Source organism: Cebidichthys violaceus, unplaced genomic scaffold (assembly GCF_023349555.1).
Source record: "Cebidichthys violaceus isolate CVI_PGR_0920_01 unplaced genomic scaffold, fCebVio1.0.p SCAF_16, whole genome shotgun sequence".
Lineage (NCBI taxonomy): Eukaryota > Metazoa > Chordata > Actinopteri > Perciformes > Stichaeidae > Cebidichthys > Cebidichthys violaceus.
In genome coordinates this window covers 5,802,419-5,827,014 of record NW_027176329.1, presented here as the reverse complement: position 1 = coordinate 5,827,014, position 24,596 = coordinate 5,802,419, and the positions used below count along the sequence as shown (strand labels likewise).

Genomic DNA, 24,596 nt, shown 5'->3' with positions numbered 1-24,596 from the left:
GTCAGCCATTTTGAATTTAGTCTGAATTTCTAGTGTCGTTTTTGCAATTTCCAGGCGCTCTACTTTAACAAACTCCTCCCAGGGAATTAATCAGATCAACTTAGAATTTGGTCAGAACAATCGAAAGACCTTTGTGATTAAAAGTTACTCAAAGCTTGTTGTTTCATGAAATGCCGTTGCCGTGGCGATGCATTCCTCGCCATGAAAAACAAAGGTGTTTTTGAGGGGCTAAAAATACTCAAAACAAAATCAAACTTGTCACACACATTTAAAATCCTGAATGTAGTTATCTGATGTGATTTTAATGCTTCAGAGTGGCAACTCGGCTCGATAGCGCCCCCTACAATATTTCGACGATGCAGCGCTCGCTGTACGTTTCACCGAGATGTATGAAATTAAGTAAGCAGGTGTATCACATGTAGACTTCAAAAAAAGTCTAGGGGTCCATGCTCTAAACCCAACCGGAAGTCAGCCAATTTGAATTTTGTATGAATTTCTTGTGGTTTTATTTCCTTTTCCAGGTGCTGCACTACGAACTCCTCCTGGGAAATAATCCGATCAGCTTAGAATTTGGTCAGAACAACCTAAAGACCTTAACGATTAAAAGTTACTAAAAGCTTGATGTTTCATCGGATAACATGGACTTGGTGTCGCGGCAATTTTACATGATTCGCCATCATCCATCAAGCTTTTGTAACTCAACCTTACTTTGTCAAAACTGCCCCAAACTTGACATGCTTGATTGCTGTCGTGATTTTAGGACTTCTGCATGCCAATATTAACTCATAGTCATAGCGCCACCTACTGGCAACCACAGACGTAAGCAGGATTCTATAATTACAGCGGCCCGAACACTGAACTTAATAAAAGGGTTTGTGGACACACCATGAGAAAAAGACTTCTCTGATCTAAATATGTGCAAACTAAGAAGCTTGGAGAGCAAAAGTTAGACAACAGTGGTTCTCAAACCATGTCAGTGGGCATTAGTATAAATGATCAGTCCAGAGCTTCTACTCGAGAATCAGAATAAATGTTGCAATGAATGCTTCACACTACAATCTAAAGTTACAGAAGAGCTTAAAATGAAAACAGTGTTAAATTAAAGTGTTCAAGTAAAAGCAAATTACACTACTGTTCTGTTAACTTTCATGTGAGTCCAAATACAATCAGCAGGACACTGCACCCAGTAAACTGACAAGTCTGTTATGTTACAAACACTGAAGCGCATTCACGCACATTCATTTTCTTAATGATCTTAACAGGCTTACATTTATGATTGCACCGGAGTAAACTCAAAACATTTGAGGCATAATGCCTGGCAACATGATCTTGCTACGCTGATGGTCGACGCAGAAATATCATCCAACTCGTGCACGCAGTGTATGATGGTCACAGAAATGCATGACCACGTCAACCAGAGTCCTGCCGGTATCCTCGACGTGCGCGTAGTTGCGAGGGCCCGATCAATGCTGCTTGCAGCTTTAATTTCATTTGCACTTTATTTAAATTCTATTTACAGTTTATTTAATTTTAAACTTATTATTTTAAATGTATATATTTTATTACCACATATTATTTATTTACCAACTTTCCATTTTTTTCTCAGTTTTTTTGAGAGTCCCTCCTTTTTTTCTGTAGTAAAATCTAATTATTAGTTATTTTTGAATCAGGGCCACTTTGTACTTGAAAAGTTGGGCCCCGAGGTCAAAAAGGTTAAGAACCCCTGCCCTATAGGGCATTTTATCATGCTTTATCTAGTCCACCAATGCTCTTGTGTCTGAGAGTACAGACACAAGAGCAAGGGGGGGGTGAAAGTGGGCTTATCAAACCTGCAGTAGAAGACATTCAGGTCGTCAGCCAGTTGGTGATTGTCCTCAGTGGGGGGGTGGTCTCCTGTATTGGTGAGTGCTTCCAGGCCTCTCCAAACTGACGAGGGGTCGTTTGCGGAAAACTTTTTTCCAGCTTCTCAGTGTAGCCTCTCTTTGCTAACCTGATGTCCCTCGTCAATGTGTTTCTGGCCTGGTTGTACAGGATCCTGTCCCCACCTCTGTAGGCCTCCTCCTCAGCCCGACGAAGCTGCCTGAGTCTAGCAGTGAACCAAGGTTTATTGTTGTTGAATGTGCAGAAGGTTTTTGTCGGCACACACATTTCTCACAAAAACTGATGTACGATGTCACAGTGTCAGTGAGCTCATAATGGTGTATTATCTTCATGCATTTTTCACATGAATGTATATATATATATATATATATATATATATATATATATATATATATATATATATATATATATCCAAGTCAATAGGTGATATGGGTTGTCATTATTGTAAACACAATGCATCTTATCCATATTTACAATTTGCATTTCTTCAGTCCGCTGACTGAAAGTGTTTATCATTGCCATGGGCAACAAGTACCTACTGACGTTAGCCTATATTAGCTTAGTTTAATGAAAACGAGTCGCCATACTATTACAAATCGTCATTTTTGTACTAAACCAATTACAACTACCAACAGTCATACCTTAAAGGACCTTAATGTATTGTCACATATTGTCAAATAACGAAAAATAAAGGCTAAACTGCCGCGGCACCTCTCCCAAACTGTGGCAGCTGAGCTTGCCACAGGAAGTGCCTCTGCTAGCTGCCGCTGCCACGATTTGAGCCAGCTCTTACTGTAATCAGTTGTTCCACACCCCAGCCCAGTTGGTGGCGGCAATGCTCCTCTGAAATGGTATGCAAACCTCCAAAAAAAACACTAAAGAAGAAGAAGTAGACAAACACCCCAGTCTGCAAGCCCTGCAACAAGATAGACTGGAAGCAAAGGCTGTAGTGGCGTCTGTATTAAAAGCATTTCACGGTTGTAGAGTCTATTTTAAAAGCACCGAGTCGCATTTTATTTGCAAAACTCGTGCATCAGATTTTGGAGGAAACATGGCGGCCACGACGGAAACTGGCGACGGACACCAACGGCTGGCCACCAATCAAGTGCTGTCTGTCCAAGTCGCTGGCGCGGTAATATTCTGCACGTTTTTGACGGTTTAATATATTTCGTATAACGTCGATAAGTGAAGAAATTGGCATATCTAACAAATACAAAAGTTATTAATTTCGCAAAGTGGTCAGTTATTTTGTCATGTGGAGATATTGACGCGATAAAGGCGAGCTAACCGTAGCGAGCTAACGGGACAGGCAGAGAGTTGTGCAGACTTGTAAGCAAGCTAGTGTTAGCTTAGCACATGGTGAGCTAGTTCTTCTCTTGTTTACAGGACATGTAATTAGTCTGCATATCATCATAACATGGCTGAATCCAAGGAGGTGACTCAGACGGAGGTAATCAAAACTCTCATTTGTAACCTATCGTTACATTGTAGCAGTTGGCTAAACCGCTGTTCAGTAGTGACGCTAGTTGTGTTTACATTGCATGAGCAGTGTTGCTATATCAGCAACAAGCTAACGTGTGAAGTTGACATGCGTTTGTTTTGAAGGAATGCACGGGTTTTACTGAAACATTAGCTCTCTACAGCTATGATTACACTACAGCTAGCTAGCTTAAATGTAAAGGTAAATACATGGGTATATTGCAGTCCTCGGTCCTAATGGGCATGTACAATGATACTTAAACCTACTCGAATACCTCTAATTAACTCTCCCACTATCAGCTAATTATTCGATATACATTAGCCTACTTGTAAACTTTTTTTTCCTTCTAAATTTGATGTCTTAGGATCTCTTTTTTAATTACTTTTGTATTTCCTTTTATTCATAACTATTTATATAGCTTTTTTTTCAGAAAGTGATGTTCACAGTGATTTACAATAAAGTAAAGAAACATGACAAGAAATAAAAACAGGCATATTCAAACTAATGCAAACACTGCACAATCAAGTGAAGAACAAAAGAGGCAGCAGCACATATCAACAAGATGTATGTGTAGAACAATAGAATATGTAAAAAGGTATAGATCAAACAAAGGAAGGCATAGGAACAATAAAACATATAATAGATAAAAACAAAACAAAGGCAGAGTGACAGTTAAAGGCTATGCTGAATAAATATATTTTCAATTGCCATTTAAAAATGTCCACAGAGCTTGCATCTCTTATTGTTGCCGCATCTATATATTTAATGTGCATTGTCGGAGGGAGCCCAAAGAGTGAAGACTTGTAGTTAATGTCCACATGAGCGTGAATAACTTTAACTTAAACTATGCTTCACAGTGGTGCTCTGTTTTATTGATGTTATTTCCAACTTTTACTGTGTTTTGAGGTTCAGTGAAATCTTGGGGTCCATCAAGCTGAGAGGGCTTACCAGCACCCTTCTAGTAGTTCAATGAATAATCAGCCATTGCGTCTGATTAGTATTGAATGTTCACCGGGTGAAGTACAGTAGTGCATCAGCTCTGCAGTGGTGTGGACCATTGTAATGGAAATGTGTTCATTTTCTGAAATAGTTTTCATAAATTAAATTTGTTTTAAGAAAATTGTCAGGTCTTTATATACACATACAACAATCAAATGCTACAGTTTGTTTACATGATCAGTCATGTCTGTAAACACAAGGGGTTAACAAAGCCTTTACTTAAGTATAAATAGTTGAGAAATACACAAAATACACATCTGTTACTTATGTGATTATACCTCAATCTGATGCATTAGAAACACTACTCTGTAGACATTGCTTGTATTGTGTGATTGCTTGATAAGCTCATTAGTTTCTAATCTACTTACACTTGAAATATAATTAAAAAGTGAATAGCCTGCTTTTCAAAATGCCAATGTTTAGATCTACATTTCACTCTTTAGTTGCAGATATTTTGACATATTGATTGTTGATTTTATCACAAAAATATCATATATATATATTTAAAAAGAATTGACCTGATATGCTAGTCACAGATGAAATATTGTGATCTTGTTGTGAGTTATCTTGTGATTCCAAGCCCTGTTGTTTACACAGACAACTCATAAACCTGTACAAAACAAACCTTCACTCTCTCTAAACTGTTAGCTCTTTACAGTCATTTATGATTTCCATCAAGTTCCAACAACTTCTTTAAGGTCAAGGTTTAAAATGTCATTGTATGTTCCCTCCGCTGTGTGTAGGAAATGTTTTATTATTAGAATGAATGTGCTCTCTTTAAAAAAAACGCCAATGCTGATGTTTTACTCTCAAACACTTCCATGCCTCATCTGTTATACCAGCAGTGTTCATTTTGCAAACAGAAAATGCGAGAATCCATACTCAGTGGCCACTTTATTAGGTACACCTGTAACTCTAACTCTAATGCAATGAAACAGTTTTGCCATGAATTCTATTAAAAGATAAGAATGTTACATTTTAATAAAGTGTCCAAAGTCTAGAGAAATAGAAGACGATAAGATGAGACTTATATTTCCAAACATGAACCTGAAACAAGTCTCTTTATGCTATTATAATTAGCATAATAATTATTATGCTATTATATATATATATATATATATATATATATATATATAAATAATAATAATAAAAAAAATGGCAGCCCAGTCTCCTTCAGTAGCAGCACGAGTATTGGCATAAATACACGTTGAAGGTTTTTATATGTCTAAATTCCATACTGAGCTTTGGGGTTGTATTTGTAGGAGTGTTTTTTCAATAGCACAAGAAAAAAAGCCAGAATCCTGGCATTGTACATAATGTAAATTGTGTATTGTCTTACACAGGTAACAGAGGGGACAGACGGAGAGTCCATGGAAGCTGTTTCAGAGGCGGGAGCATCGGTGGATGTTGGAGACATGGAGCGTGTTTGCAAAGCTTCTTCGCGACCCTCTGAGCACAGAGAGAAGGATTACCCTCTAGCTGCTGAAGAAGAAGTGGAAATTAAAGAAACTGAACATAAAGGACTTGAAGAAGAAGAGACAGTTTTGGTCCACGGTGGTGAGCAAGGGAGCACCTCGGATTCTGAAGAAGAAGAGAGAGTTGAGGTGGAAACCGAGGAGGAGTTTGAGGTGAAAACTGAAGACGAGTTTGAGTCGAACGAAGAAAATGTGGCCGTAAAGGACGACCGCTTAGAGGACAGTCCTGCAGGACCTGATGCCAGCGAGGACACAATTATGCACAAGACATCTGAGGAGCTAGCAAATGCGGACATGGACACTAAGGAGTGTGTTGACACGCAGCAGCAGCAGCAGCAGCAGCAGCAGCAGCAGCAGCAGGAGGAGGAGGCTGCTGCCGGTAAGTTGAGAGTTTCTACAGTGGACGACCTCGATGAGATGATGGACATCGGCACGGTGGATCAGGTGGAGCAGGAAGCTCAGATGAATGAGGAGCAGCAGGATAGTGTGATGGACTGCAGCTGCTCGCCTTCCATTTTAAACACAGGTAAAGTTCAATCACAAAGGTTTTGTGTTGCAGAGAAACATTTTCAACCAGCGAGAGTTAATTGCCGCAAAGCAAAAGTGTTGTTCTTGTATGAAAAGAGGAGCACAACGTTGACATTTGAAACGTAGAATAACATTGCTGGCTTCTCTGTGAAGGTAAACAAAGCACCACCCTGTAAGCGCCACCATTCATCTCTGCATTTCAAATGTTCCCTCATAGTCTCAGTGATGGAGAACAGTAACTCTGTGGAGGAGGAAGCTGATGTGAAACCCACGGTATTGCCTCCACCTGCGGAGGACGTGAAAGTGGCTTTAGACTCGGTGCGGTCTAACTCCTTTACGTCGTCTGAAGCCACGGCCATTACAGGTGAGGGACCTCGGACGTCCCACTTGCATTATTTTAGATGATCAGTTTCCTAAAGGAAATCTCTTAAGATAAGAGATAAACCTCCCAGATTTTGGCTAGTGCACATATCATCATTAAATACTGAGGTCTTAACTGCTGAAGTATATAGTGTGTTGTCCAATCCAGGACACTAGAAGTCACTGGCATTTCTGATGCATCTTAATGCTTCCTCACGTCCATCAATTAAAAGTAAATGTTTTTAAACTCTCAGGTTACGGTTAAATTTTGTTTAAATTATTGTCCAATCACACACAACGTACATCTTTCATTTTTATGTCACTGTTGCAACGATGATTATTTTCTGCATGCTTTTTCTTCATTATTTACTTTGCACACTTCTTCACAGTCAACCAGTTCACATGTTGCTTATGTTCCCGTAGGAAGGGACAGCTCATCATCAGCGACCATGATGAATGGGATGAAAGTAGTTAAGCTGTCAATTCCAAGATTAGACTTAAGTGTAAGTAAGACAACCTGTATAGAGTGAGAAGTCAAACGAGTACGGAGAAATTTGTTGTTTGGGGTGTTACCATGGATTTTGAAATCTACTTATAAATCTAGGAAGTTAACACAACAACAACATTTCTTTCCTGTTGTAGAAAAGCGTCACATCCAGATCAGTCGCATCGTCTCCTTCGCCACCTTTGGTCAAGGTGAAAGATGAGCCCATCGACGAAGAGTATGAACAAGCACTGATATCTTCTGCATTTACAGCGAGTGTGAAAGATGAGCCCGACACTGCAACGGTGACACACACACACACACATACACACATACATACATACACACACACACACACACACACACACACACACACACACACACACACACACACACACACACCTTTTCATAAACTAAGCTCCTTTCAGACACGACAGCTTTACGTTAATCCAACGGCAGTTTGACGTTTTTGTCTCATGTCTGAATGACATCAAAAGTCACAACGACAATCCTCCTAGGTCTGATCTAGTAACATAACATGTATTATAGATACTGTTGCTAGATCAGATTTATTTTATTGTAGTAAAGTATTATCTCAATCTTCACTTGTTATGAACAAAGAAAATAAAAAAAATATATATAAAGAGCCAATTTTAAGCCATTTAACCAACTTTCCCTCGTGATGCGACCACAGCAAAGGTTAATGTTATGTAACTATGGGAACGGTACTCATTCATTCACAGAGAACGTCTGTGAATGTCTCGTCCTTGAATATAATTGGACTCCAACTTTCTCAAATATAATATCCACAAAAAAGGTCCTTTAATCAGGATTTGATGGATCCAGAATCAGTGAGGCACCTCTTCAACTCTGTCTCTGCGTTCTGTTATTTGCAGGAGGACTTGAGGATTGGATCGGTCTTCTCTGTGTCCCCAGCCGCCGAAATGCAGCCGCTGCCCGTCGTCAACCCGTCGACGCCACACATGTCCTGTTCCAACTGCAAGAAGAGCCTGTTAAAAGGCCAGACGGCGTTCCAGAGGAAGGGCTCGCCAGCACTCTTCTGCTCCACCACCTGCCTCACCACATCTCTCCCCACAGTCAAAGGAGTCACTAAGATCTGCCATAACTGCCAAAAGTGAGTTCAACAGAAAACTGTGTCATCTTTCCAAACTTGCGTCAACGTTGAGGAGGACTGGGTATTGGTTCTCGATAGCTTATTAAGGTAAATACAACCACTGCCAAGTATTAGTAGTAGTATCGAAACTTCTCCAGTCAGACGATACCTGCAATCGTTCTTCCATTTAATGCGACTTGTGATTGACCTGCCTGCACGTGACCTGCCTGTCTGAACGCGGAGATGTCTGAGCCGGTGGTTAGCAGCTAACAGCGGCAAACAACGGCAACTGTGCTGAAAGAATTAACAGTTTGAACCAGGAGGAGCACCGGCTGGTTAATTGCTGTATGAGCGCTGTGCAGTGCGGCAGAGTTTAGCTCGCCAGTCGGACTCAAACACACAGCTTCCTTTTACGTGATAGGTATCGAATGAAGTACTCTATTGGTATCAGTATCATTCTAAGGGTGTTGGTACTGCGTCGTAATTCTGTAAACGATACTCAGCCCCAACAATTAAGATTAAGAGTAATTCACTGTAAATAATTACAATTTTGTTAAAAGTTCATGACCCCAAATATACTTTTACTGAATTTGGACCTGTTGTTGATGTCATCCCAGGTTGATAATTCGGCCTCAGGATGTCATTCTGGCTCCAGATGCTAAAGGCACCATGAAGGAATTCTGCAGCCAGAACTGCCTGACCTCCTTCAACTACAAGAAAAACATCTCCAGCTACAGGATATCTGCTGCCACCAAAACAACACCGCAACCAATAGCGTCACAGTCGCTCTGCAGCATGTGCACAAGATACTGCATTGTAAGTCAAAGAGAACGGGGATGCCACTTGCGTTTATTTTCATTATAGATTAATCTGCCAATTATTTTCTGGGTTCATTATTTTGTCTCAAAATGTCATTAAATATTGATTTGAATTGTAATTTTCATATATCAAGGTGACATTTTCAGCCTTTTGTTTTGCCTACCAAGAGTAAAAGACCTGAAGATATTCTGTTTACAGTGATATAAAACATGGAAAAGCAGAAAATCCCCTCACATGAGACAAGCAGGGGATGTGAAGAATTCCTAAAACGATTAATCATTATCAAAATCGCTGCAGATTCATTATCTGTCGACTAATTATTTGAGCTCTGAAATAAAATCTAAAAATAACAACTTCTTCCCTTTTAGAGTATCCACACAATAATAATATACCCAGTTATTAACCTTATTTGTAAAGCTATTGAAAACAGTGTGCCACTTACAGGCAGTAAATAAGATATAAAAAAATAAAAATGTAATATCCTTTTCAGAAGCATTTGATGCATCAGAATTCCTTTTGGGCTGAAGGATGCAGTCAAAATGTTTCTTGTACTAGTCCTGCATCGTCAACTTCCAGTACATACAGTATTAAGCAGAACAGAAGTAGTACACACAAGCTTTTCCCCTCGCTGCCCCTGTAAACGACACTTTCTTCATGAAACGATCGACCTCTGAAATAACAACGCACCACGGTTGTTTTGTCATCCCTCCCGCAGAGTAAACACGAGGTGATCCTGAGCGGTGCCGTCCACAAGATCTGCAGCGACGCCTGCTTTAACCGCTTTCGCACGGTGAACAACCTGTCCATGGCCGGCTGCGCCAACTGCGGTTCCTTCTGCCACAGCAAGCCGCTCATGCTGAAGATGGAAGACTGCAACAAAACTCTGTGCAATCCAGAGTGTCTGGCTAAGTACAAAGAGGTAGGAAAGTAAAAGAATAAAAAAACCCTAATAGGGTTTTGTTTGGGTCAGACTGGTGCAGATGACACACAGTGTACTCGTTTGGTGAGGATGTCATAAAAAAAAAAAAAAGCTTGTGAATTGTTCTTCCACTGGCATTTAAGGCCATTGAAACAACGATGCATAATACTGGCAGTATTTAACAATAAATACATGAATGTACACTATTGGAGTAATATCTTGCATGTTGCGGCTCAAACTGTTGCCTTGACTGCTGTGACATAAAACTGAACTTTGCTGCAGAACAGACTCCATCTTGTCTGCATCTTCCAGACATCTGCGGCTCAATGGTTCTCTTTTTATGATACAAACGCGGGAGCGATTGTGTTTTTGGGGTTGTCGGTACATCTGTACGTCCGTCTGTTACGTCCGTCCCATTCTTGTGAAAGCGATATCTCAAATCCACTTGGATTCAAGGATGAACTGATTTAGAATTTGGTAGTCAAAGGTCACTGTGACCTCACAAAACACATGTTTGACCACATGTTCATAAATCATATACTTATTATGACAATTTCACACAAACGTCTAATAGGATGAAATAAGGAAGTGATGACATTTCGGATGTCCATGGTTGTAAAATGCAACTTGACTGATTTGGCGGCGTCTTCTCATTTGAATCAACTTTATTGGCATTGACCCTTTCCTAATCTACAAAACCAGACTGAAAATAAAGAAAATCTCAGAAGATTGCAATAGAGGCAGATAGTTGTCGGACCCCCGGTAAGAGCTGGCTGATGCTACTCTAGGATTGGCCAGTCTGCGTTAAAGGGGCGGGACTTAGCTAACGGTCAATTGCCATTTGGGTGGGTCTGGTCTTGCAGAATGAAGAATTCAGATTTAAACGTTCAGTTAACACAATGTACACGATTATTGAAATGAAAACTCAAAGAAACTCTATCTGTATTTGTTTTTTATCTCATAGAATACAAAGATAACCAAGCCTTGTACGATGTGTCGCACTACCCGGTTGCTGGTAGAAATGGTTGACAACAAAAACAGTGATGACTCTGTGAACCTCTTCTGTAGCAGCAGCTGTGTGATGGCATTCAAGGTCCAGACTGTCAGTGCATCAGGTACAGGTAGTTTTCATGACTGACGTTCGCATTCATAACTGTTACAATGTGTTTTGTTTTAGGGCTGTGCAAGTTAACGCGTTATCGAGTTAACACATTAATTAATTAACGCCGACAATTATTTTATCGAGCATTAACACAGTTTTTATTATTATTAAGCAGACTTTTTTTAACACAAGAACCGGGCAGCGAGCGGTGAACAGCTGTTTGTGTGTGTGCTTGTGTGGCTTCTCTTCCTGCTGCTGCCACTCCCCCCCATATTGTCGTGTTTTTAAATAAACATATAAGCACGTGAGAACAAACTGCTCTTAACTCAATTCTTTATTAGCATCACTTCCACATGCATGTTACTGCCCCGGTACAGACTCCCTCCAGGTTCCCATGCTTCACCTACATTCCCCTGGATCCTAAGTCCCTCCATGTACAGCTTCTTATCACCCTCTATGTACCAACGTACATTTATAACAAATACCACACATATTACGGTAATCAGCGTTGCATATGTGTCTGACCAAAATACCAAAAAAAGCAAAAAAGAAATGATTCATTTAAATATTTTTTTTTAAGAGTTTTTAAAGTTTTTTTGTTTGGAATATGTATAATAAGCATATCATTTAGTTATCGCTACTGAGAATTTAACAAACATTAAAAAAAATAAAAAATGACATGATATTTCAAATTGCATCTATTACACACATGAAAATAAAGTTGTGAACACCGGCTGAATATCTATTATCAGAATCATTACAACTGTATTTTAACTGCTACTGTGTAAAGGAATACTGCTGTTAAAAAGAACCTGATTTGTTTAAAGTGTTTGCAAACCAAATGTTATTGCACTTTTGTTCATATAGCAGTACTTTTAATATAAAAGTGCGCAATACTCTACTTTTGAATTCATTATTGAATTTTGCGATTAAAAATTGTAATCGTTGCACAGCACTAGTTTATTTATATATATATATATATATATATATATATATATATATATATATATATATATATATATATATATATATCTCTATCTCTATCTCTCGAAAAACTTTTTTTCTTCTCAACAGGTGCTCGTTTGTGTTGTGATAGTTGTGGGAAATACACAGTCCCAGCCTACCACTTGGCCATGTCCGATACCTCCATCAGGAACTTCTGCACTTTACCTTGTGTCATGGCTTTTCAGGTAATGAGGATCGCTGACTGTTTGGGTTTCGGGTAATGCTCGATCACAACTAGTTCAACGTGTTGTCAGACCACATCAGAAATCCAGAGTGTTTGTTTCTGATCCAAACAGTCACATTCGGGGTCAATACAGCTCAAATCAAAGTCTCCTTTGTCTAGAACACACATTTTAGTGTCGCACTAGAAACCGTACCTTGTTCGCAGTGGTTTTGAATCAAGACATTATGTATTGTTTTTTTTCTGTGCCATAGGAAAAGTTCAAAAAGTCCCAGAAACAGGTGAATGTTTTTACCAAACTGCCAATCGGCTCCACCCAGACTGGCACTCCTACCCAAACCCTGCAAGACGCCCGCAAAGGACCGCTGAAACTGAACTGCTCCCAGTGTGACCGCAACATAGCTTTTAAACCCGAACTCCTCCAGATCAAGGTAATGCGGGGGTGTGTGTGAGTGGGCGAGGGAGGGAGCTAGCATTCATAAAACTCACTGTTTGGATTGTATCAAGGATCGAATCAAAAATCGGATCCGCACAAAAGAAGAAAGGGAGGAAATCTTAACTTTTAGAGATCCCTGATTTTTTGCCGCTGATACTAATTGATGATCATTGATGATCCACATTTGCAGACACAGATCCCTTTGTTGTTTGATTATAGCAGCTGGGCCCCGTTCCTTGTACCTGGCTAACTGAGTTAGCCGGATAATTTTCAGGATAAGATTACATAAGTCAGGCTTTTCGGTTCCACAAAGCAAGTTTGGCAAAATCACCATAGCAACACATCCATAAAATTTAACCTGCTCCAGCGCAGGCTAACTTAAATTAGCTGGATAAGCTTGCCACTCCCCCAGAAAAAAATCCCATAGATGAAGGAGCGATATTAGTTAGATTAGCGTTTTATAGGGAGAGAGTTCTTCGAGATCGCCAAGATCCGTTATCACATCATGATGACTTCCTATACGAGCACTATCGATTCTTTATTTACAAGACCTTCTCGAGCCATACATTGCGAACACCACACGCTGCAGCCAAGCATTGACTGTCTCACAGACTGTATGCATAGCCTTGCGCTTTTTTGCAAGTGGTACATTTTTGTACAGTGTCGGCGATCATCGGGAAAGCCGCTGCATGCCGTGCTGTTTGTAAAGTTTATTTGCTGCTTAAGAAACTTATGGATGTGTTCATTACATTACCATGGCACATATTGTATTGACTCACCTTTTTGAATAATGTTTTTGTGCTTAGTTTTTACTTACTCCCATGTCCTCTTGATGGCTGGGTTGAAAACACTCATAATTATATAAGTGTTATTAGTACACCATTGCATATCATGATTGTAGAACATGATTAAGGTGGACTCATGATAAGAATAGAGAGAATCACACACAATTTTCACTGCTCCAATTGATTGAATTTCTGATTATGAATAATACATACATACGTACTGATCTGCCCATACACAGATTCACACATATTCAAACTCCTACTTCTATATGGTAATCTACACATACATGTATATACATATAGTACATGAGTTGAGATCATTATTACTCATTCGATGATGCATTCCATTAAGCCCACTGCCAGCAGGCACATTTAAAGAAATATAATCTGATTGATTGGGGTGATGAGGCACTTAAAATTAGCCTATACATTTTCCCAACACTTACGCATTTAACTTGTCTGCGATATTTCGCCATGCTTCTTGTCTAGCCCTCGCAGCAGTGGCGGTGTTAGATTTTGCCATGATTATGGCCTTGAATTCCTCATATGCGTTCATGATCATCTCCTGCTCGTCAGCAGAGAAAAAAGATGTTCTTTCTTTGACTTTATTTGTCATTCTGTTTAGAAAATCATGGTTTCGGTGATCGACGCTTCCCCCTTTTGAAGTAGGATGGGCACGCGCAATTATCCTGATAACTGAAGTCTGGTTCGAATTAACGAGATTGTTTGAGCGCGGATCAGCCTTTGAGAAACCAAGATAGCCTGACTTCAATCATCGGGTTAATTTAAGCTGGCTAATAGGACATTTGATCGACTTAGTTGAACCACGTACGAGGAACGGGGCCCTGGTCTACAAGGCTCTAGATTTTTTTGCCATTCATCCCAAACAAAATTTCAACTGCTCTGAAGGCAGTGTAAACATCAAAAATTCTCTGTGTTATCTTTTTACTTTGTGAAAGTAATTCATAGTGTTTTTTCATGAAGGCACACAATTCAAATACGAAAATAAAAGATTGTATTTTTATTGACGCATCATAATGTAACTGGACAGAACCTTCGTTCGTTGTCCATTAGCCACTTTACCAGCTCTCCTCTGGTCATTTTCAACTCGTACTGGTTGTTTACAATGTAACATTATCAGAAATCGGAGAACAGAAAGCATAAATGATGTCCTGATCACGTATTGGTTATTGGCGGATAACAATGTCGGTAAAACTTTATTTCACACTGTGATGGTTAAGGTAAACTGTCATTAATCCACGATTCACATGTGTGCCGAACCGTGAGGGGGGATCCGTACGGATCACGGATCAACCATGATTTTTTTTCCCAAATGCAGACACCCAGAAATTTTTGCAAATATTAATGATACAAACTGGATTTCTGCTGTGCTTGTGAAAAATAGTAGCGGTGGAGGATAAATTGCATACAGCAGATTGAAATTCTCTTTTCTAGATGTTTACTTCATATTTGTTTGTTGAACAGGTGCATTGATCAATTATTGGCTTTATTCTTACGAAGGCTTTATTGCACCTACTTTTAGTCGTTTAACACCGGGTTACGATAACCATGCCTAAATCAAATATTTTTTCTTATTCATTGTGTTTGTTTCAGGCAGTCTTTTGCGATATGTTCATTGCAAATCGCGATGACGATGAAAAACACAATTTTAACGGTCAGAACTGGTTTAATGTCCTGTTTATACCTCTCTGTGTGTGTGAAGGACAAGTTGGTTTTCTTCTGCGGCGTGGACTGCGCTCACGAGTTCAAGAAAGACAACTTTGTGACGAGCCTTTGTGACTACTGTAAGATCGAAAAGATCACCAGAGACGCCAAGAGGATTAACAACAGAGACTGCTTCTTCTGCAGCGACGGTGAGGAGGCAGCAATACAAAAATGACATTCGCACACCTTTAAAGCGTCTAGTTATTAACACATTGTGTTAAACCTTCTTAAACAACACACTTGCGTCTTCCTCCCAGGCTGTAAGCTCCTCTTCAGACACGACCTGACTAAAAACTGGGGGAAACACTGTCACTCCTGCGTCTACTGCCACAGCATGTCCAAGAAGCTGGTGACGGCCCAGTACGGAGGCTCGACAGAGGACTTCTGCTCCGAGGAGTGCAGGTCCAAATACACCATGCTCTTCTGCCACGTAAGCAAGCCTCAGCGCAGTTATTCAAATCACAGTTAGACTAAAAAGAAAAAAACTCGATGGTAGTGATGATCTAAATGCTTTCTCGCTGTTTTTCCTCTCAGGTTGCAAAGTGTGACACCTGCGGCCACAAGGGGAAACTGAAGCAGAGTCTTCCCATGCTTGGAGAAGTCAAGCACTTCTGCGATCTGAGTTGTCTGCTACACTTCTGCTGTGAAACAGTGGCCACGCAGGGCGAGGTGGTCACAGGTGTGTTATTGTTGCCATTTCAAGTTTCAGGGCTGTAGATTGAAAGCCTGATATATTACAATGCATCATTTTATGCTCTTATGGCCGTTGGATTAGAAATTGTGCTATTAACGGGTTTGACAATGGGTTTGTCTTTAAGGGTCTGAGTGTCTTTGTTATAGACTTATAGGAGCTAAGGTTGAACTTCCCTGACCTAAATGTATGCCTAACCACAGCCCAAATGAGCCAAAAATGTCCCTAGTGATGCATAAGGGTTCATTAAAATGTTATACAATTGATCAGCGATAGCCCTGCTGACTCCACTTGTGTTTCCTGGTGTTTTCTTGGATCTGCAGGTATAGGGGAGGCCACGCCTGTCATCGCCAACGTCATCTCGCTTGCTGGCCCTACGACAAGGAAATCAAGCGCTTCCGACAGAGCCGCCCAGCAACAACGCACAAACGCAGGTATTTATGAACTATGTGTCAACCGCATAAGAGAGAAAAACGTGCTGCATCCTCATTTAATCAGTTATCAGTGTTGACTGTGAAGGTTTCATACTGTCATTGTCTCCACAGGCACAGTCTTTCAATCAAAGAACTCTGGACATGTAAGTTGTCATGTGATACATGATAAATTCAATAATTTATATGTATATACAGTGGCTTTCAAAAGTTTGGGGTCACCTGTTATATTGATGGTTTTCTTCTTTCCTTCAATAATGACTATTTTAACAGAGAAAAAAAAGAATATAATTCAGACCCAAATATATTATTTACATTTGAAGTTGTTTTTTCCCCAAAAGAAGAAGTTTTAAAAGAATAAATGCCAGGATGGAATTCTGTTGGAACCATTTTTTCCTCACGTGGCCCAAGTTCATTATTGAACCACGACAGTGCTTGCATCAGGGCTCTAAATATTTTGGGTAGCCATTTTACTTTGGGGCCTCTGCAGTCTACTCAGTGGGTAAATGGAAGAGGTTTAAACTGTGATTTGTCAGTCCAGAGTTTGTTCAGCTGATATTGCAAGAAACCTTCTATTTCTATTGTGATGTTTTCAGAATAGCTTTGCTTAGGCAGCACACCTGTTATTAATCCACCTTGTTATAAGATGCATTAATGTGCACTTGACAGTAACAGTAACTCTGTTTATATTTGCACACATTTTCATGTTAAGATTCCAGTTTATTTTACCAATGAATGGTGACTTCTTCTGATCTTCTTTTAACTGTTGCTCAGAAGTCTCTTTGTCTCTTTTTGTCCTTTCAGTTGTCAGTCTGGTTAAATTATTTTACAGTGTTCTGCATGAACAAAATTACACTTTTTGCAAACCCGTCATACAAAATGACTATTTGTAAAGGAGACTTTCTACAACCTAAATGCCTGAAAGAAAATAAAAAAATCTAAAGTATTAGTCATTTTTTGGCTCAAGATGACAAGAGGAAAATGTACGCGCTGTGGTCTGCACACAACATTTCAGCTCATCAAATCTGGAAGAAAATGATGAAACTCAGATATCAGTGTTTGGTGCAGCGGGTGCCGTTAGAGACTATTTGTGAGGATCTCTTTTGTTGTTTAAGTTCATTTATTCTGGAATCATTACTATGTCCTTTTGACTATTCTTCAGATCAGTATTCAGACGGATGCAGTGAAAGTCCATCCTCCGTCCTACCCAAAAATCCTGAAGAACAAGGCCGTGCTCTGCAGACCGCTGGTGCAGAACAAAGGGGTCTCCTGTAAAACACAGACCGTCGACGTCGAAGCACAGACAGGTAAACGCCCAGACAACAGTGTTTCTATGGTAATCACATCCCTGTGCGTGTTGGTATATATAATATTTTCTTAATTTCCGCTTGAAAATATTGTGCAATGTGTTGTTCTTTGGAGTCCACAGTCATATCCTCAGTCACTGATTTGAACGACTTTTGAATGTGCTGTCCCGTTAAGTTTGCATTCTGTATTTACATTTCTCGACTAAAGACTTATGCTGAAACATAAGTTGGTTGTAATCTTCACCACTGAAGAACTTTCCTCTCTTTGTAGACGATGTCTACCCTAAAATCATGATCGTTCCGGTGCCAGTGCCGGTGTATATCCCCGTACCCATGAACATGTACAGCCAGTATACTCCCAAAGCTCTGGGCCTGCCATTACCGGTATGTCACACACTACAACCACCTCATCACCTTTTAGTGTTTGATTCTCTGAAGTGTGGAATTTGATCAAAAAAGGATCATCTCATTATCAGGATTACAATATTATTATATTATATAATATTAATGAGTCTTCGTCCTCATACTGGACCCCCATAGGCTGTTATATTCTTACTCTGACTACCACAGGTGCCTGTACCCATGTTCCTTCCTGTGACCATGGACAGCGCTGAGCGCATCATGGAAACCATCCAGGAGATCAAGCAAAAGATCCCGTCGGACCCCTTCGAGGCAGAACTCATCCTAATGGCCGAGATGGTCGCAGAACAGAATGAGAAGAATGACAAAGATGAGGGACCGAAGGAGAGAGAGAAACAAGATGCAGCGGCTCCAGATAGTGAGCGAAACCATTTTATTTTGTGTGTGTGTGTGTGTGTGTGTGTGTGTGTGTGTGTGTGTGTGTGTGTGTGTGTGTGTGTGTGTGTGTGTGTGTGTGTGTGTGTCTCACGCTCTCTTAAGCAGCGATGTACTGCGTGCTCAATGCGACAACCCAACTTATCTTAAACTTACTCGCTAGGTTAGGTACATGCTTGCTGATAAGTTATTTGAAGAGTCTGGTTCCAGAGGTTGACGGCGTTGTGTTAAGGACATGTAGATAGACTAACTTATCAGGCAAGACGGTAGACGACAAACCAGGTATCATTTTAGCAGATGAGAGCTGGAGGGTAAAATTAGGTGAGGCCGGCAGAGGATACCGGCAGTGGTAAAGGTGGAAGGCATTGCTGGCATTGACATTGTTGACTTAACCAGTCTGTCGGCCAGTTTGTAGCCAAGGATGGGGGGTCGGGTTAGGGTGGAGGCCTGATGCACGGCTGCAGCTCCTGACGCCGTTGACTGAGCGGCTCTGACGAGCGCATCACCCTTCAGCCTGTGGGTTTGGGGTGGCCACCGCCTCTCCCAGCGCCCTCTGGTTGCAGATGCCAGTAATTGGAACATACTTTTAAAAGAAAAATCACAAATGTAACAGAAGACCACATGATGTTTATATTTCCGATTTTTTTATTTGATAGTAAACCGATTATACTTTGTGTGCTTTATCAAATTCATAACGACCAATTAGTCGATGGTCCATTAATTGTTGCCATCCCTAGATTTGACCTATTTTGAAGAAAATTTAGAACATCATTATGTGGTGGTCAATGTTGATATTATGGCGGGTCGTCAGAAATATATCAACATTTTGTATGGCCTTTCACTCTCTCATTGTTGCATCAAAGTATTCCCCATAAATGTGTTTATGTTGTAGGTTTCTATTAAATGTTTTGTATTACTCTGGATGACAAGCTCCTCCCATGTTTATGTGACAGACCCCGGCAGTAACTTCAGCGATGACTTGGACACAGACGACTTGGCCAGTTTCCTCAACAACTGGGAGGACGGCTCCTCTGACGCGGGTCTCCGGTCTCCCGGCCGACCGTGCGCTCAGGAAAAGCTCAACACGATCCTGGACATTCCTGCGGGTGCGACCAATGAACCTGACTCCGAACCCCCGCCTCCAGCCCCGCCTCCCATGGACGTCGAAGCTGACTTCTCTGTTGGTGAGGAGATGAGATGTACAGATTTCTGAAGTGCGTGACGCGACAACATTTGACTTCTTTCTCGTCCTCGACCTGTGTTTGAAGAGGCTTAGTTGAAGTGTTGCGAGTGTGGTCGGGAAAGGGAAATACTTATGAGCGCTTGGTCTAGTGTTTCATGTGATGTCATCGCCAGAAACTCTGGAGAGGATGGCCCAGTGGAGAGAGCAGTCCCGGCGATCCCCGAGCCCTCCGCCTGCAGCTTCGCGACGACGACAAGCTCACAGGAAAGCCCGAGAAAAGAAGGTAACTGTCTGGGAAATGAAATATGGTGCTGCTTGATCCTCTGATTGTACTTGCAAAAAATAAATCTGCAGTTAGGACAGTGGGGATACCTACCATGTGTCAGGTTGTCTCCTGACCACATCCGTGATGCAACGTTCTCTCTCTCTCTCCGACGTCTAAGGGTCGTAAGTCACAGCGGTCGTCTAAGGCAGCCGAAGCGTCGACTCAAAGAAGCGCCTCCAACAAGGCCATGGCTGTAGACGTCCCTAAACTGAAGAGTCAATATGGAGTTGACGCCTGGAAGCGATGGATCCAGTGGAGGCAAACTCAACCCAACCTGGAGAAGCCACGCTTTGGTTGTGAGTCCGGATGTACACTACAGCCAACCACTTGGTGACACGCTGATCTTGACCCAACATCATGTACTTATATTATACTGGTGGATCATTTTGATCTAAATCGTCAAACAGTAAAGAGGGAAAATCAAATCCATTGAAACCAAAAAAGGAATAAAAATGCAAACCTCTTAAAGAGTTGGAAATGTTCCTTCCTTCCATCAAGCTCGAGAGTTTTGGAAGAAGTTTATATTCGTAGTTTTAACATTACGCATCAAAACAAAAGTTTTTTTGTTTTTTAACTTTTGATCATTTGGACTCCTCGTGTCTTGATTTCAGCTCGGCCCATGGAGTTGAAGGAGGATGTTCTTCGCTGCACCACCGCCGAGCTGAGCTACGGCCTCTGCTGCTTCATCACTGAGGTGAAACGACCCAACGGAGAGCCGTACTCCCCCGACAGCCTGTTCTATCTCTGCCTCGGCATTCAGCAGGCAAGACACTTTTCACACTCAAACCCTAAACGTACACAACAAGAAGGACCTACAGTGCTGTGTGAACATATGTACACTTCCGCAGCTAGCGCACATTGTAGAGTTTTTCCGTGGGGGGAGGGCCAGTTCACCAGTGGAAAAGTTTTAATGTGAAGCAGCTACAGCAGGAAAGGTATGGTTTGCATTAGCAGTAACTTGCAGTAAATGTACTATAGTGAAATAAATGACAGCTGTTCTCATTATTCACATTGCATATGTGACCTTTCGTCTCTCTGCAGTACCTGTTTGAGAACGGTCGTGTGGAGAACATATTCATGGATCGGTTCTACAACAAGTTCTCCACTGAGTTCAATAATATGCTAAGAGATTTCAAACCCTCAATCACAGCAAGTGGTGAGTTGTACATATGCAATTGTATTCTGTCAATCCATCAATTTGTCTTCCTGTTGGTTTCCTGATTTCTACTCCCTCTCTCTTCAGGTTATATCCACTCCCGTGTGGAGGAGGAGTTTCTGTGGGACTGCAAACAGTTGGGGGCGTACTCTCCCATCGTCCTCCTCAACACTCTGCTCTTCTTCTGCTGCAAGTACTTTGGCTTCACCACGGTGGAGCAGCACCGCCAGCTGTCCTTCGCCCACGTCATGCGCTGCACCAAAACCAACCCGAACAACACCAAGACCACCTTCCTGCGCTTCTACCCGCCACTATCCATAAACGAAGCAGAGACAGGTACCAATGTAGCTGAGGGTCAGAGTGAAGTACCTTTTTAGTTGCATAACAATATGTAGACGCTATAGATGCCATTAACAAGGATAACATTTCGATTTTTTGATGGTTTACTGACTTAAGATTAGTTGAAATGATTTTTGTGACGATGCCAAAAAAAAATTAGTCTGGAGCATGTAGACCAGCTGTAAAATCCAACAACAATAGGATCTATATCTACCAATATGGATCATCAATGATCGGCAATTAGTATTCGCAAATCTCCCTGCTGTGGGACTAATAGAGAATTCTCTTATCTTATCTTAAGCGGCAAAAAACGTGATCAGGGATCTCTAAAAGTTAGATTTGCTCCCTTTGTGCCTGAACCGTTGCACCACTAATTAAGATAATGAAAGGAATAGTTATATCGAAAGGAATGTTTTGCACCAGCGCATAATGTTTTAAGATGATGTTTTTGGCACGTTTGCCTTTATTTGACAGTGTAGAGACAGACTGGAAATGAGGGGAGAGAGAGGGGTATGACATGCAGTTCAAGCCCCAAGACTGGAATCAAACACAGGACGTTGCAGTGTAACCCCTCGACTTTGAAGGCACTCCATTATTTCGACTAGTTTTGAGAGTCCTGGCCCAAAGCGACATGGATGTATGAGCCTGAACCTGATTCAAACCTTATTTTCTACCATATGTCTCGTATACTGTTGTGGAGTCCAAGTCTACTTTTGTTTTTTGCAAAGTTGTTTGCACCGTAAACGTTTTCAAAAGGCACTGCAGAAGGTGTTATTCTCACCAGGGATATTTAATCACTTTATCGTTCTATAATTCAGAGCATAAGCAGTGAAATTTCTACACCAGGCAGTAGAGAAGAAGACTCACAAATATGAGCTTCTATGTCTTTTGCACTGTACATGCACTTTACAGGAAAGCACTTTCAAATGTTGTGTTCATTTACAGTATTTATAACGATAGTTCTTTGTTAAAATGTGCTTTCACAAAAATGAACAGTGAAATGGTTTCATATTAGAAATGATGTAAATGTTTGCGTCATCCTCAGATCCAGAGGTTCCTGTGAAGAAGCGTAAGGAGGAGGAGAGTAAAGAAGATATTCTGGAGATGATGGAGAACACGGAGAACCCTCTCCGCTGTCCAGTCAGACTCTACGAGTTTTACCTCTCCAAGTGGTGAGTATAGAAGCACACTGAACTACTTACTGCGATCAAAAAACTGTTTCAACTGGCTGCTGTTTAAAGACTGACTTGAAAAATTGTGAAACTACCCTTTCATGTGTGTAAAAATTGAACTAGATATTGACACAGATAGTGTCCATTTTTGAGAAAGAATTTTAATCTGTTGACTGTTTTGCCAAGTCAAGTTCCTTTTAATATGTTTCTATCAAAGACTAAAATGTAAGTTAGTGCTGCATATTGTTCTCCTCAATCCACTGGTCACCACGTTGACATTACCCACTGTCTTCCATCCAGCTCGGAATCTGTCAAGCAGCGCACCAACCTGTTCTACCTTCACCCCGAGCGCTGCTGCGTTCCCAACAGCCCCCTGTGGTTCTCCTCCACCCCTCTGGACGACAGCACCATGGAGGGCATGCTCGTCCGCATCCTCACCGTCAGAGAACTGTATCTCGGGAAGAGGAAAGCTGAAGGGATGGAGCAGAAGACATCTGAGGATCCACCATTTATACCACCCGAAGAGGAGGAAGATGGGGATTCAGAGTGATGAAGGGCAGAAGTGACCTTTTTATTGGGGTAGCAGCTTGTGGTGTAAATGTTTGTAGATAAACAGAAATCCTCATTTAAACATGGCCCAATAAACAGAAATGGACAGAGTAAATATCTCAAATGCATAACTATGATATGCAGAAGTGCAAAGAAAAGTCATACAACAATCAGACTGTTGACTAACTGCTCAGCAGGACACATCTGTCCTTTTTTGTTTTGTCTGGTGAATGGTTTTCTCATGGATAATGCTACTTTTTTCCTGTCACGTTATGATTCCTTCAATTCTGTGTAAATTGGACTTTATTTTTATTTTATTTTGTCCTTGCTTCAAAGTGCTACAGTGAAAAACAAACTGATTTTTGTCATCAGTGAGTAAACGACCAGAAGACAAACTGAAACCAGCTTTCTGTGGTGTAAATGTAAATCGTCAACCGTCAGTGACAAACTAACAGTATGGTTTGACTTTCAACAATGCATCAATACCATGAATTTGTGTCTTGTCAAAGAGCACACGCTTATTTCCAGATCTTTTTTTTTTTTTGCAGCCTTTATACCCTGAGGAAAGTTATTCTCAGAAATTTAGGAATTACACTTCATAACTAAAATTCCTAGAATTCACAGGATACTACATTTGATGATGTGGAAATGTGAGTCATCACTGTTTTTCCCTTTATTTATCCCTTTTACTTGTATAATTGATGTTCCAGAGGCTTCTTCAATTTGCCATGGCAACTTGTAAAAGAATAAAATTTCCACTAAAGATTTAATTCATCAAATAATCAGACTTCAGGTCTTGTCACTTGATTGTGAGATTACAGAGCGCCACATGATTTCTGTCATTAACGTTGAATGAAAAAACATTTCTATAATTCCTTTTGCCTCATCAATAGAAATGGATAGGTTGTGAGTGTCCAAATGATTGAATTCAAAATGTGTTTGAATAGGATTGGAATACATTTAAGAAAATATTGTCACTTTTTAAAAAGACTGACAACTTTATTGGTATTTGGGAGGAAAAAACACTATTTTAGCAATTTTGTTAAACAAGCTTAATTGAACAGAATAATTTGAGTGTTGTGATAACTTCATTTTGGACATGCTGTTTCATCCAAGCATCCTCTGAAATTTACTTTTTGCATAACCATAACCCTGGTGTATAAAAACTAAGTAGCCTACAGACCCTTCCTGTATATCTTGGTTATATTAACTCCCAGTCCTTAGTATGGCTGCCAATGTTCTGAGTATTTTCTATTGTACGATGTTTTTTAATAAAAACGTTTCAAAACGTAGTTGTTTTATTAGAACAGTAACAGGGTTTGAGTTATTGAATTATATGTGCATCTAACATGTGT

At 40.6% G+C, this 24,596-nt stretch overlaps 1 protein-coding gene across 3 annotated transcripts; it reads left to right on the top strand.

The window, feature by feature from the left end:
• The first annotated feature begins 2,765 nt into the window (after positions 1 to 2,765).
• Positions 2,766 to 24,533, top strand: LOC137872588 (zinc finger MYM-type protein 4-like). 3 transcript variants are annotated; one of them, XM_068710889.1, is made up of 28 exons: positions 2,928 to 3,013; positions 3,268 to 3,331; positions 5,704 to 6,361; positions 6,581 to 6,727; positions 7,147 to 7,226; positions 7,366 to 7,512; positions 8,104 to 8,342; positions 8,939 to 9,137; positions 9,856 to 10,059; positions 11,024 to 11,180; positions 12,236 to 12,351; positions 12,602 to 12,778; positions 15,292 to 15,442; positions 15,551 to 15,723; positions 15,828 to 15,972; positions 16,308 to 16,418; positions 16,530 to 16,561; positions 17,578 to 17,722; positions 17,994 to 18,106; positions 18,293 to 18,500; positions 19,471 to 19,701; positions 19,874 to 19,983; positions 20,144 to 20,321; positions 20,637 to 20,788; positions 21,067 to 21,181; positions 21,269 to 21,517; positions 22,566 to 22,692; positions 22,993 to 24,533. In XM_068710889.1, exons 2-28 carry the CDS (start codon positions 3,299 to 3,301, stop codon positions 23,240 to 23,242), a joined length of 4,647 nt encoding a protein of 1,548 aa, XP_068566990.1. In that variant the 5' UTR covers positions 2,928 to 3,013; positions 3,268 to 3,298; the 3' UTR covers positions 23,243 to 24,533. The 3 variants fall into 3 exon arrangements, with proteins under 3 accessions (XP_068566989.1, XP_068566987.1, XP_068566990.1); XM_068710888.1 differs by lacking the exon at positions 3,268 to 3,331 and having other exon boundaries at positions 2,766 to 3,013; positions 11,024 to 11,174; XM_068710886.1 differs by lacking the exon at positions 3,268 to 3,331 and having other exon boundaries at positions 2,766 to 3,013.
• Positions 24,534 to 24,596: the final 63 nt, after the last annotated feature.